The 15,401-nt window shown below is 43.2% G+C and overlaps 1 protein-coding gene across 1 annotated transcript in view; it reads right to left on the bottom strand.

Moving 5' to 3' along the window:
* Positions 1-15,097, bottom strand: part of LOC145416638 (uncharacterized) — a 42,812-nt gene extending 27,715 nt beyond the window's left edge. Inside the window, exons 1-2 of the mRNA XM_080285573.1 lie at positions 15,088-15,097; positions 170-297 (exon numbers count right to left, since the gene is read on the bottom strand). Of these exons, the coding sequence (XP_080141699.1) occupies positions 170-297; positions 15,088-15,097 (138 nt within the window). The remainder of the gene's footprint in view (positions 1-169; positions 298-15,087) is intronic.
* Between the last annotated feature and the right edge of the window lie 304 nt (positions 15,098-15,401).

The raw sequence follows: 15,401 nt of genomic DNA, 5'->3' as shown, positions 1-15,401 counted from the left end.
TAGTGAAGATAAAGGTGTGTAGGTCATCACTGGAGGTAAACAGTGCCTTATCCTCACTGTACAACACTATATTTATCCATCTATCTATCTATCTATCTATCTACACACACACACACACACACACACACACACACACACACACATATATATATATATATATCTGACCCACCTGTGTACTGCCGGTAAAGGTGTGTAGGTCATCACTGGAGGTAAACAGTGCGTTATCCTCACTGTCCAACACACTGCCAGCTTCTCCACCCAGCTGCCCAGGTTGGTACTCCTGCCCCAGCACAGCACCTGTAGGCACCACACACACGGTTAATTATCTAAAGAATACAGGTGATGGAAAAAAAACATAAGGTGCTTAGTCTCGGTGCTCTAAGAATAATAATAATAACATAATAATAATAAATCACCACTATAACAACTTGAAAGCACTCATAGGGAGCATACCTCGGCTAATGCCATTGTCATTCAAAAGGATTCGGATTCGTGGAGATAGTGTGTGGAATACATAGGATCCGGATCTGCCCCCAAATTTAATCAATTGTTCCTTGACCCATGGCCCACTCTTCCAAAAATATTTGTTAAAATTCATTGAGAATTTTTGGAGATATTATACATAGATCCAGATCCGCCCCAAAACTCTATCACATCTTTTTTGGCCCACGTCCCACCCTTCCACCAAATTTCATTGAAATTCACTGAGAACTTTTGGAGACATCGTCTGGACAAACAGAACACAGACAAACAGAGGTGAATACATAACCTCCTCCAGCTTCGTTGGCGGAGGTAATAATCAATCCAAGCACCTTTCAATCCTGTCCTGATTCTGAAAGCAGTGGCCTGGTCCGGAGGGTGGGAAATCTAGTCCACACATTTTTGCCAAGATTGACCAGTCACCCTTCCCTGAGTGGCATTATCCTCATATGAACTCTAATGCAGAAACACACTAGGCAGAGACAGGACCCAGGATGTATTGGACGTTTGGCCTGTGACGGCTTCCTCAGCAATGGTGCTTCTCCATCAAGCTGTTACAGGCCACGCTGTTGCTTCTGCCATTGGAACCCTAAGATTTTTTATTCACATACGGCTGGATCGTCTTAACCCACTAGACCCCCAGGCTTCCATATAATGGTTATAATTATACCATCTAAAATAGGAAATGGTTTTTCCACTCAGTGTAAAGTCATGTGGAGGTAGTACTACATCGAATCAGCGGATGGTGCACGACCCAAATACCGGTAACGAAAGAAAGAAAGAAAATCTCATGTTACCTCCTGGGGCCACTTTAAAGGCAGAGAAACCCAAGATGTAGTAAAATTCTCAAAATTCTTCACTTCTTTTTCTCACCAACCCCCTCCCCCCATCCACTCCCACCCACAGCACAGCTGCCAACCCAAACTAAGCCTTGTGTCGTCCTTCCACAAGGGTTAAAACAATGCCTTGTGTCGTCCTTCCACAAGGGTTAAAACTATGCCTTGTGTCGTCCTTCCACAAGGGTTAAAACTATGCCTTGTGTCGTCCTTCCACAAGGGTTAAAACTATGCCTTGTGTCGTCCTTCCACAAGAGCCACACCACCAGGCCACACCATCACTGTCTTGCCATAGTCGTGCCATTTCTTGGTGTTAAGTCAGACATAATATTGTTGGCCAATATTTCTTCTTTTTACCTTCACCAAAATACCAGCCAACACGTGACAACCAAACAAGAGGGAGTATTCTTAAGGCGTTCTAAGACTGCTGGCTGAGACTTTTATCATGGCTCATACAGCTATCCAACACTTTGCAAGAGGCTATCATGTTAATAGTCTCTCTTAAGCTCTATCTGTCTACAACACTGCTTGCTAATAATTCTGCCTTCATACATATTGCTACCAAACCCTTCACAACCTGCTACAATACACATCAATTATCTTAAGCTTAAAGTTGTGCATGGGATTGCTTGTTTGTAATTCTATATTTATTCCAACAACTGCTAAACACTTCACAACCTGGTACCATATTCACAAACTTACTTAAGATTAAGCTGTGTACTCCATCCCGTATTTACACTTATATATTCATTGTTATGGCTACCAAGCACTTTAAAGCCTGCTGACATATTCAACAAGTTCTTTAAGTTGTGTACAAGACAGTTTGTGTATATTTGTATCGTCATTAATACAGTTACCAAACAAACATAACCAAACTAGAGGGAATATCAAGGTACAAAAGATTCAACCCAATACATTATGTCCAAAGAATCTTTTCGGACATTTGCTTACTGTAAACACTGGTCATATCTTTCACTACGGCACTGCTTTTGTTCACATGTGCCAACTATTTTATTCCGGCTGGGAGAGGAGGGATGTGTCACCTGTAGCCTTCATTGCCTAATTAACTACTAATAACAGTCCTTGCTAAGAAAATAAAATCGTGTGGTGTTAGTCTGCTTCACTACGATAAGGTATTGTTACCTGTAGTCTTGCTACACACAAATACGTACACAAACACAAATACATACATACGGTACAATCACACACAAACATACTGTACATATAACCACAAACACAAAGACACACATATATACACAAAGACTCACGCACACATATAAAACACATAATTATACATGCAATCACACAGACACACAAGTACACACACATTCACACACAAATACACACACAAACAAGCACAACTACACATATACACATGCAATCACACATACATATATAATCATACAATCACACGCAACTGTACAAACGAATAAAGCAAACACACACAAGACAGACACACAAACATACAAACAAATAAGCAAACACACACCAAACAGCCACAACCACGAATGCAATCACAGAAAGAGAAACCACACACACACACACACACACACACACACACACACACACACACACACGATTCTCCCTCCGAGCATTTGAAAATCAATGAAATGAAAATTGAGAGGTTACCCACCACAGGATTTACTTCCTCCATCCTCCTCCTATTCTCTCTCTCTCTCTCTCTCTCTCTCTCTACTTACCTGTCCATCTGTTTGTCTATCTCTGTCTAGTTCCATCTATATCCACCTATTCATCTACCTGTGTCTGTGTCTTTCTGTCTATCTTTTCCCTATTTACTATTCTCTCTCTCTCTCTCTCTCTCTCTCTCTCTCTCTCTCTCTCTCTCTCTCTCTCTCTCTCTCTCTCTCGTGTCAACTGGTCAATTGTCTTTTTCTTACGTAACTTAAAATGCCAATCAGTCCTTTCCTTACTTCTTCTTTTTTTCCCCCACTCTTCCTTTTCCTTCTTCTTTTCATTTTTCTCTTCTCTTCTCCTCTTCTCCCTTTTACTACTCATTTTGTCTCCTTCCCTCTCTTCTCTTTCTCTTCCTATCTTCCTCTACATCTCTTCTTCTTCCTTCTCTCTCACCCTCTCTGTTCTCTCTCCTCTATCCCCTCCTCTCGCCCACCCTCACTTTGTTTATAAAAGTCTCTCCCTCCTCAGTCTGCCATTCTTCTCTCTTCTTCCAGTTCTCTTCTTCTTCCTTCGTCTCTTCATTGCTCTTCTCTTCCTTCAGTATCTCTCTTCTTCCAACATCTTCCCTTTCACTCTCTTCCCTTTCCTCTTCCTTCTCCGTCGTCTACACTGTCCATCCCCTCCCCATCTATTGTCAAGGTGATCCCCAGTTTCTCTAACTCAATTTACTCTCTCTCTCTCTCTCTCTCTCTCTCTCAATCTGACCTGTCTCTCCCCACTTCACTCTCAAACCCACTCGTCTCCCTCCCTCCCGTAACTCTAAACTCTCTCGCTCCCTGTCCGCCTTTGCTCACTCTCTCTCTCTCTCTCTCAATAATTCCTACCGGTATGTGATATCAGACATAGCTCCAACCCCATTTAATCCATAACAGTTCAATACTCTGTGATTACCTACGTTTAGTGCAAGCAAAAACTGAACACATGAAAAAGACTATCTCTAATGATGATTGTGTGTGTGTGTGTGTGTGTGTGTGTGTGTGTGTGTGTGTGTGTGTGTGTGTGTGTGTGTGTGAATAATCTATCTATCTATCTATCTATAGCCCGACGCCCTAATCCCGCAAAGGGTGGCCGCAGACAAAACGCCTCCAAGTCACTCTGTCACCCACCATTTGACTCCCCTCCCCCCAACTCACCCCCCCCTCCCTCATATACCTCTCAACTCCATCCCTCCACCTCATCCTCGGTCTACCCCTCCCTCTCCCTCCCTCCACCTCACCTACATACACCCTCTTAGTCAGTCTTTCATTCTCCATTCTCTCCACATGTCCAAACCACCTCAGTGTATTTCTCCTAATCTTTTCAACCACATCCACATCTACCCCACAACGTTCCTTCACTTCTTCATTCGTCAACCTGTCCCTCCACGTCACTCCACATGCTCCTCTCAAGTAACTCATTTCCATTGCTCTCACTCTTGACTTGTTCCCCTCTTGCAAGGTCCACGCCTCGCTTCCATACGTCAGGGTAGGGATCACAATACCATCATGCAGTGACTTCTTAACTTCCATACTCACCTCCCTATTTCTCATCACTGCTTTCAGTGTACCAACAACCTTTCTTCCCTGCTGTACCCTTTCACGTACTTCATCCCCCAAAGTTCCATCCTTACTCATCACACTACCCAAGTACTTGAATGCACTCACATTCTCCATATCCTCACCATCCAACCTCACTGCACACTCTGTGACTTCATTCCTCTCAAATACCATAACTTTACTTTTGTTTACATTAACTTTCAGCTTCCTCCTCCTACACACTGTCCCAAATTCATTCACCAAACCTTGCAACTCCCATTCATCTTCACTCAACAATACTGTATCATCAGCAAACAGCAACACCGGAAGCTTCCAAATCTCACTCTCATTCATTAGGCCCAGCCCCACATCCACTGCCCTACCTTGCACCTCCTTTACAACCCCATCCATATATATATTAAACAGCCATGGAGACATCACACACCCCTGTTTCAGTCCCACATTGAGATCAAAGAACTCACTCAGCTTACCATCCACTCGCACCGTAGCCCTAGCTCCCTCGTACATACTCTTCACAGCACTCAACAATTTTCCCTCCACTCCATATATTCTTAATACCTTCCACATACCTTGCCTATCTATTCTGTCATAAGCTTTCTCCAAGTCCATGAAGGCAGCATACACTTTCCTTCCCTTCTCTAGATACTTCTCCACTAAACATCTTAGAACAAATATCTGATCTACACACCCTTTTCCCTTCCTAAATCCCCCTTGTTCTTCTCCAACTAGCTCCTCTGTCATATGCCTAACCCTATCAATGAGTATTCTACCATATATTTTACCAGTCACACTAAGAAGGCAAATACCCCTAGGGTTACCACATACTTCTCTCTCCCCTTTTCCTTTGTACAGAGGAACAATTATACCTGATTTCCAGTCCTCTGGAACCCTTCCCTCTTCCCAAGCCAATCTACACAACTTCCATATCCACTCCACAACAATCTCACCCCCATACCTAAGCATTTCACCACACACTCCATCTTTATCAACAACAAGGTGTCAACATACACAAGCATATAAAGGATACACCCCCACCACATAATTTATATGTCCCACACTTTTGGGTTTCAATCCCCATCTCGAACCACAGGAAGATCGCGAGACAGCACGCTGCCCTGCGCTACCCAGCACTAAACCGTGGCAATAAATTTTATACAGACTGGTACAGGTAAACACCAGAATATAATTGCTATATAAGCTTTAACCCTTAAACCTCGTGGGACGACTTATCTGCATTGCTCTGGCTAAAACTAAAAGATTTTACTTATCACTGAAAAACCTTCTGAGGTCTGAGGCTTACTTAGCTAATGAAGAAAAAAACCAGGGAACCTCCTGAGTACGAGACATAACTATTCTGTATGTATGAATCACACCCAAAAAATAAGGATAAAGGAGACTGGCAAAGACTCTTAATTAGCATCCGACGCCTTAACCCCACCGTACAGCCTCCAGCTTCACCTGGTCTGTTAAAACACTACTCTTTCTACGTCATTCTTATACTGTGGCACCTTTGTGCAGCGCCTCTAATGAGTGTGTTTACAGTGGAAAATTAACACGCGAGGCAGGAGGGCAGAAACGAATCTTCTGAGAGGAGATGAGGAAAGGGTGGCGGGAAAGAAGGGGGAAGACATCCAATGGGGGGAATGGGGGACGGGTGGCGTGTGTGCTGAGGGTGTAAAATGAAGCACAAGCTTATAACTGTCGAAGTTTCTAAGATAGAGGGAGTGGATGGCAGTGGGTGGAAGCACAGTTGTATTTTCTGATGCGGGAGGGAGTGGGTGGGGAACAGCAGAGATATACATTGTCATGGGGGAAGTGTGGGGTATGGGGAGGCAAAAAAAAGCATTATTCAACCCCTTCAGTCCGGTGACGAGGTTTTTCTTTCATTCTTGCCACCTGCAGACGATTTTATTCAACTGAAGGCACATGTCTAGCAGTGAGGGGGTCAATGATGGCTTCCAGTTAAAAAGTCTCTCAAAAGCGGAGTAAAATCGTCTGGTGGTGGCAATAATAGAATACATAACAGCAACAGAAGAAATAATCCGTCATCGATTTGAAGGGGTGATGGGTGACGGAAGGAGAGGAAGTGGGTAGAGATATACAGTATATTTATGTCCACTACAGAGGCAACACGGGAAGGGTAGGGGCGGAAGGAAGGGGGTAGGGGGGGTATACTCTCTTATCCTACATTCATTTCCCTAAAACTCACACTCTTCTGTGGTGTTTTTGGTGTGTGTGGATTCTCTCATCTTCGTAATTTACATGTCAGGAACTTCTTCCTAAAAACTGAATGAAACTTTGGGATACTAATGATGGTGAGTATGTAGCCTGAGTTCCGCGGCGGCGACGGTGGTGGTGGTGGTGGTGGTGGTGGTAATGGTGGTGGTGGTGGTGGTGGTGGTGGTGGTGGTGGTGATGATGATGATGATGATGAAACATAAAATGACACTTATAATTAGAGTGCAAGATAGTGTCAGGTAGGGAAGGATGTGGGTAATGTGTAAGCTCATAGGTCATCGTCATCATTACATCATCACCATCATCATCACCATTAGGACAAGACACGAACAGATGAAAATGGAGACTTGAAACGGCCGTAGAAGGGAAGGTGGGATGGAGAGTGAGCAACATTTATAGGCTATGTGATAAATCACTGAAACACTGTCATCACACTCTCTCTCTCTTGTCTCTCCTCACACATAATAAAAGGCCCTCTCATTCCCCCCCCCCTCCCTCTCCCTTTCTCAGTCACATATCATCAAAGACTCTTATTTTTCATTCCTCTCTCCTCTTTTTTCCTCCATCCCTCCCTCTCCTTCCCCCCCCCTCCCTCCTTCTTCCTTCCCTCCATCCCTGTCACGGATTATATCAGCCATAGAGGTAGGAATAGGGTAGAGTCGGCGTGAGAAGGCTCCGGTGAAGCCAAAGAACTGTCAAACGGCCATATTGGTCAAGTCAAGAGGTCACGGCAACACCTACCTGACTTAAAGAAGATTGCTGTGCACTTCTACCTCTATGGCTGTGCCCATAGAGGTAAGAGTCCTAATCCTACCTCCGTGGGTGTGGCCATGAGATTATTAAGCCTTTAATACCTCCAGCTGTGTGTCCACCTGGTATTCCTCCGGGAGAATGCCAGAAACAAAGTAGACTTCATTCTACCTTTGGTTTTAGTTGTAGTTCTGCTGTGGGTGTGAGACGTTCTGTCCTAAGTTGTAACTCACCATCAAATAACCTAAGTCTCCAAAAACGCCCACCATCTGTGCCGCATTTGGGTGTAATGAAAGAGGAGAAAAGAAATCTGACCCATCCATTACATTTCACTGGTGAGTATCTTTAGAGTGAATTATAGTTTGTAGGTTAGTATGCAAAAATAAATAAATAAATAAAGATAAAACATATTTCTTTCTGTTTGCAACTAAGAAAACACTCCCGCCTGGTCAGCGGAACCAAGTCAGACAGCTGTCAAAGAGGTCGCCGCCATGTTGGTCGAGTCAGGTCTGTCGGTCTCACTCTGACCTACCCTTGGTTAATCCCATATGCCGCCTCTACCTACTCCTTCCTCTATGATATCAGCCTCCTGGTTCTTAAGTCTTCTCCACTCCTCTCTCTCTCTCTCTTTTATCTTCTCTTCCTCTGTAGCTGTCTCCATCTCCCATTCTCTCTCTTCGCCCCCTCTCTCATCTCTTCTCTACATCAATCTCTCCTCTTCCTCCTCTTTTTCTCAGTCATACATAATTAAAATCTTTCAGTTATCTTCTTCTTATCTCTTCTCTTTTCCTCCTTTTCCCTCATCCCTCCCTTCTTCACTCTCTCTCTCCTTTCCTCCCTTTCTCCCTCAGTCACGCATTATAAAAACCTGCTGGTCCTGACGTGCCTAATTACTCAGCACAATTTTTGTCTAAAAGATGTTAAGGCCACACCCTCACCCGTTTTCTGTTGCTATTTTCTTCCTCTTGAGTTTTGTCGAGGAAACTGTCTTAGTCCTTGTTACTATTGTGTCACGCTGAGTTGTGAGGCAGGGGGTTAGGCAGGGTTGGTGAGGTTAAGTAGGGAGGGGAGGGGGATTAGGCTTAGGTTGGGAGAGGGAAATTGTCTGTGTCTGTCAGTGGTGGTATGTTGTTTTTATTTCTGCAGAAGGAGAGAGAGGGGAATAGAGAATAAACCTGAGGCTTACATCATTATCATCCAATCCTACGCTGCCCCATGAGGAGCGGAGAAGCCCGGGGCTAGGCAAGCTGGTCCTGACATTTAAGATGAGAGTGACCATCCTCATTCATCCCTGAGTGGCATTACGTGAGCAATAAACCCCAACCATCCCTTGGACATAAACCTTCACCGGCTCAATCCGATTGGAGCGCCGTAATTACCCACTAAACCTCCTGGCGCCAAAAATTGGTTATATGGTTACCACCCAGCGTAGTAAACGGTTTCCTGGTGTACAAGAACCATTTGGCTTGTCACTCTTTGTAGAGACACCCACAGACAGAAGGAAGAGGAAAGAATGAAGGAAAGAAAGACAGAAGAGAGAGTGTAAAGTCACCCGTATGCAAAAGGATGCGGAAAGAACGAAGGAAAGAAAGACAGAAGAGGATGGAAGAAAAGAAGGATGGAGGAGAGGAAAGGGCAGACACCCGAGGGCAGCACTACATCGAGAGAGTGCATGATGAGCGCCCTCATCTACCAAAACTTGTCCCCTCCTAAAAGAACATTAAACACACACACACACACACACACACACACACACACACACACACACACACACACACACACACACACACACACACACATTCAAGATTCGTTCATTTCGAGATCCCTGGACACATTGTATTTAAACGACTGGAGATCATAGGCAGCGAATAAGACAATCTGAGGATGACAGTTCCAAAGATAACCAGTTGCATCCATGAGACTGAGTGCCAGTTAACTTATGAATTACAGTTATGGGTACAAGATTATGTAGGGTTGGAATACGGAGGAACTGTGCTTCTGCTGTACTAGAAGCAACAGGATTCTTTTTGCTCTATTCAGAAATACTGGACAAATAAGTCACGTGTAGCAAAGCATCATCCTGTTATTGTTGTGACTATTGTGACTATTATGGTGAACGGTGTCATTAGTGTACAAGTGGACAGGGTGAGATGTAGAAGGTAAATGAAGAGTACGACGAGGTGTAGAGGTGAAAGGACAAAAGAATCTCTCTCTCTCTCTCTCTCTCTCTCTCTCTCTCTCTCTCTCTCTCTCACACACACACACACACAACAACAAGGCAGCTCTTTCCCCCGACGGATCCCCAAAGACATGTTGGTGAGGAAGCCCTTAATCATAGGCAGAGAGGAGAGTCACGCTTCCTTGACACCTGACGAGAGAGAGAGAGAGAGAGAGAGAGAGAGAGTGTGTGTGTGTGTGTGTGTGTGTGTGTGTGTGTGTGTGTGTGTGTGTGTGTGTGTGTGACAGATAGATAGACTGATACATATATTGTATGTTAAAACACTAGTACCTCGAAAGGTCTTACGTCCCATACCAAGGACTTTTTTTTTTTTAATGAATGCAGTCGATAGTACACGTTTCTAATCTACTAGTGAGAAAAATTGTAGTACAGATGAAGGCTTTCCCCATTACCCTATCCACCCGCACAACAGGCAGTACAAAGAGGCAAACGGCCAGGCGAGTACATTTTGGAGGAAAGGAACCATCCAATCTACCACTATATTACGCCTAACAAAACTTGTCCAGCCCGGCTTTGAACTGCTGTATCGGGGGACTGTCAACAGCCTGTACTGGCAGCCGACTATAGGTACTAGAGGCCTTAAATGTGAAGAAACTGCCTAATGTATCAAGGTCGTAGGGCTTCAAGCTTCCACCCAGGGTTCAATGTCGAGCTGCTCTTTAAACTAAATATGTGTTGGCAGTCAATGTTTTAAAGCCATGCAGGATGCTAAGAATCTCAATTAGGAGTCCGCACAAATGCCTATAGTCTTTAACGACAAGAGGCTTAGTGTCCCCCGCCTTCTCTGGTACTCCATGTGCCTGAGGGATGGATTCTCTCAAGTCTCGCAATATCCTTCTTCAAGGTCAGCCATCAAAACTGCACTGCATATTCCAGATGCGGCCGTACACGAGAACTGGTCAGAAAGAATACTACTTCCTTGTTTCTGTACTTTAACTGTCATTGTAACCTAGGAACCTCTGCGCTGAGAGAGAGAGAGAGAGAGAGAGAGAGAGAGTGGACATAGGAGTGGGCAGAGCGGGATTAACTATACACACAACACAAACAGCCACAAATAGTTTCCGTGTACCAAACAGTGCTTGTGTGTGGAACGCTGTGTTGCACTCAGGCACGTCTTACTGTACACGGTATGTTTTCATCTGAGGGAACCGAGTCACTCTCATAACTAGAATATTTATTGTAAGTCGCAGCTGCATGAATTTTGATGAACCGTAAATTATAAGGCAGCGATAATTCGCCTTGGTTACAAGTCAAATCCACCGCTCAATCTGACTATACCTGTCCGAACTGAGCTGAAAAGAGGTTAGGGATGTTTGTCAGGTTAAAATAAACGCGTTATAGATGCAAGTTATACATCTGCTTCACACACACACACACACACACACACACACACTAACATATATTATTTAAAATCAAATCCACTCTAATCTATTAAAATTCTCTCTCTCTCTCTCTCTCTCTCTCTCTCCACTTTTGACATTCGTTTCTCCTTCCTTAATTTTTCTCTCCTCTCTTTTACTTTCATCCCTCCTCTCTCTCTTTTATATTTCTTCTTGTGTTTCCTTGCTTTCTACTGTCCTCTTTGTACAATATTCCTTTCCTCTCCCCTTTTCTCCTCTCCTCTCCTTACTTTTTGCTCTATTTCGCTGTCTTTATTCTCCCCCTCTCTCTCTTTCACGCATTCGCTAACTCCTCATTTCCGTTTATCTCTCTCTGTTCCCTCGCTTCAATACTGTTATGCTTTCAACTGCATGCCCGTTTGTTTTCATATCATCCTCCCTCTCTCTCTCTCTCTCTCTCTCTACTTTAATTCACTCTCTCTAATCCTGCCCCTCCCATTACTCTCTCATTTCAGTTCCTCTGCCGTCATCTCCTTTTATTTACAGGTCTCTGAAAATTATTTACAAAACTGTACTTATTTTATCTATTCTCTCTCGTTTGTCGCTTATCTTAACTACCTATAATTTAAGTCTATCTATCTATCTGTCTATTTGTCTGTCTGTCTGTCTACCAACCTATCTATCGATCGATTCAATTATCAATCTATTACCTCACTTCCAACTCCCTATCTTTTCCATTCCCTCTCTCTGTATCTCTACTTTATCAGTCAATCAATCAGTTTATCGAATTATCTCAGTTACAACTCTGAGTCCTTTCGATTTCCACTCTCAGTCTATACACCCACTTTATCTATTTCTTGAGCTTCTATGTATCGATCTACCTACATATCTATCTATCAATCTATTTATCTTTATATCCATCTATCTATCAATTTATATCTATCTATCTATCTCTTTCTGAATGTGTATATCATTTTTCCTCCCACTTCTCGTTATCAGTCTGGTACTTTCAACTCTCTTTCAATCTTCCTCCCTCCCCATTCTCTCTCTCTCTCTCTCTCTCCCCGTCCCCACTTGCTACGCCTCCCACAATCACAGAATCACAGAACAGAGGTCCCACGGAAGGGATCTGTTAGACTGGGGGCTATTGCACATGTATTGAGAGAGAGAGAGAGAGAGAGAGAGAGAGAGAGAGAGAGAGAGAGAGAGAGAGAGAGAGAGAGAAAGAAGGACAGAGGAAGAGATGAAGGAAGGAGAGGAAAGCGAGATAAAGGGAGGCACGGAGAGAGGGAGGCAGACGGAATGGGAAGGAGTGAAGGAAAAATTGAAAGAGAGGATAAGAAGGCTATAGGACGGGATGTGGGAGGGAGGATGTGAAAGAGGGAAGGAGGGATGGAGGGAGAAAAAAAAAGGGAACAGAGGGAAGTAAAGGAGGGCTGAGAAAGGAGAGAGTAGGAGGGAGTGGAAGGGAGAAAGAAAAAGACATGGAGAGAGGAAGAGAGAAGGAAGACATGATGGAAGGCATCGAAGGGAGGAAGGGAGCGTGGGAAAAGGAGAAGAGAAAGTATGAACAGAGGTGAGAAAGAGAGGAAGAAATCAAAGGAAGTGAATAGGGAGGGGAAAACACAATGTGATGTTTCTAAGTGATGTGTAAAAAATGAAACACTAGTACACTAATTAGGTTACCGTGACCCCCCCCCCCCAAAAAAAAAAAAAAAAAAATCAAAAACAGACATATGGTACAAAATGAAAATATCTAAAATACACTAATCCCTCCACATAACTCAACTGACGTGATATGAAATTGTGACGGATATTCCTAAAAAACGACAATGTACAACCTGTTCTGGTGTCAACACCTTTTTCCATAAAAAGTTGTAGTATCACACATTTTACATAATAATTTTTAAAGCTGTTTAATCATAATTAACAGTGTGTAATGAAGTGTGAATGATGAACAACCAAATATCATTTCGCTGTTAGCTGTGGTATAGGAAGAAGGTGGATGGCAGACCACAAGGGCCACCCTGTTTCAATTATAAAATAAGGTTAGGAGAAGTGAAAAGATATCTGAATAGTGCGTAAGTGTAAAGTCCTGGGGAACCATTTATTATGTTGGTATATGTGAATGTACTTAATGCTATTCTATAGAGGTGTATAATGTGCTAGTAGAGTTGTCATTTATCTCTACTTTTTGCATAAGCCCAGAGTATATGTAAATGCTTGGCACCTCACTTTTAGCTGACCTCAGCACCGCGCCCTAGTCGGCACGGTGAGCGTACAGCGTCAGAAGACGTCATATAGTTATCAAGGGAGGTGGTATCGCTCTTACATACTGTATCTCTCGGGTCGCAGTTATATTATTCTGTGCCCAATAAAGAGAGATTTAATCTGCTCATTTCTGTCACTTTACGCTACCACTTAATATAACAGACCAGCTTCCACCTTCTAGTGGCAGAGGACCTTTGGTGGGAAGTGTCGGGCAGTGACGACGAGTGGCTGACGTGTACTACAGACAGTGTCGTCGATCTCCAACACGGTGGTCTAGTTATACAATAACAGCAGAACACATAATATGTAGTCAGCTGTGCTATTCCATATAACGGCTACACAAATTGGTGGATCCGGTGGAATTAGCGGCTAAACTGACACATAAATTTGGTGCTAGCGGTGGCACGATATTTGGTGCTAGCCGTGGCCCAATACAACCTATATAAACAAGAAAACATTCCAAACACGACAAAATAAGAAACGAACTTAAAAAATGAAACTAAATACACAACCTGAGTGGAATAAAATAATACAAAGAAGACAGTATGAATCTGTACAATACGGTACATAGTGAAGGAAAAATATTATACAGGATATACAAATTTAATAATGGGAACAAGACAAAACGGAAAAATGAAAATATGTAAAAACCAGAGTGGACGAAAATCGCCCCAAAAGACAGAAGAAAATGTTAATAATACGAAACAAAAAATACAATCTATAAAAGAAGGGGGTGCGGGAAAACTGTGCACACTGCAGCGGCTGTTACTTCTTGCCCATAAGCCAGCTGGAGACATGAATGATCCAAGTTATATGGTGGGATCCAGCGTGAAGCCTTGCCAAGCCCCACATAAGCCTGGGGTGGCCGGTGGCAGGATGTGCTGTGAGGCAGGATACACCAATGGCCACACTTGTCGTTGTTTAAGCCAAATTACAGTAAAGGGACTATAGCAGCAAGAATACACCTAACAGGACCTCACCCCAACTCAACGGGTTAAAAAAGGTAAACAGTATTTCTCATACATACCGGTATAACGGAAGAAAGTCGTTCCTTGGTAAAATCCAGAACCCAGCACCTCCCGCCAGTACACCCGATACCCACCAATTCCCAGGCCAACCACAGCCTCCCACACACACCTTTACCTGTTTATTTTTTACCAATGTTTTTTCGACTCTTCTTCTTTGGGGGGAGGGGGTTTGGTTAGAAGTTTCAAGTCCGTAATCCAAGGTGTGGTTCACTGTGTGTGTGTGTGTGTGTGTGTGTGTGTGTGTGTGTACCTATATATATATATATATATATATATATATATATATATATATATATATATATATATATATATATATATATATATATATATATATTTATCTATACACACACTGTACAAATATATACCAGTACTCTATGTATCAGAATCTGTAACTATGTCTATACGTCTATATACCTGCCTATCCATCGATGTATTTATGTGTCTATTCACCTGTTTATATGTATTTTTATTCTACTGTATTTCTTTGTAACACCTATAAATCTACTGCCTGACGCCGCGTACTGTGAGGGGCGGGCTGGACAAATGAACTTCCAGGTATTTGTGTCCCTACCCAGTAAGGACTCCTGTTTCCACGACACACCACCACCTTCCTCCCTTACACACACTACCCTCACACCTTACTTCTTTACCTCGTTATCCACCTCCCTCTCTTACCAACCACCATATTCTAACACATACTCCTATACTGAATTTATCTCAACCTTGCAACTGAAGCCTACCTCAGCTGCCATTCTTGTCAGGCTACTTCTTTTCCTAACAGGACATGTATTACACATAAAAACACCAGGGAAATATCATCATTGATAAACGGTGTGGAAACTGGCATCTTCGTCGGCACTATGACGTCACAAGCCCGAGACTCTGTGGATGAGTGGGATCGTCTTAGAGTTCTCCTCATAATGAATGCAAATCAACTGCAACAATGGACACTCAGGTGGGCTTCAATTGGTTCACATAAATTCACTGTA

Source organism: Coenobita brevimanus, chromosome 107 (genome assembly GCF_032717465.1).
Source record: "Coenobita brevimanus isolate Jiangsu-jjx chromosome 107, ASM3271746v2, whole genome shotgun sequence".
Lineage (NCBI taxonomy): Eukaryota > Metazoa > Arthropoda > Malacostraca > Decapoda > Coenobitidae > Coenobita > Coenobita brevimanus.
Note: the sequence above shows the minus strand (reverse complement) of the source record. Positions and strands in the feature narration are given on the sequence as shown.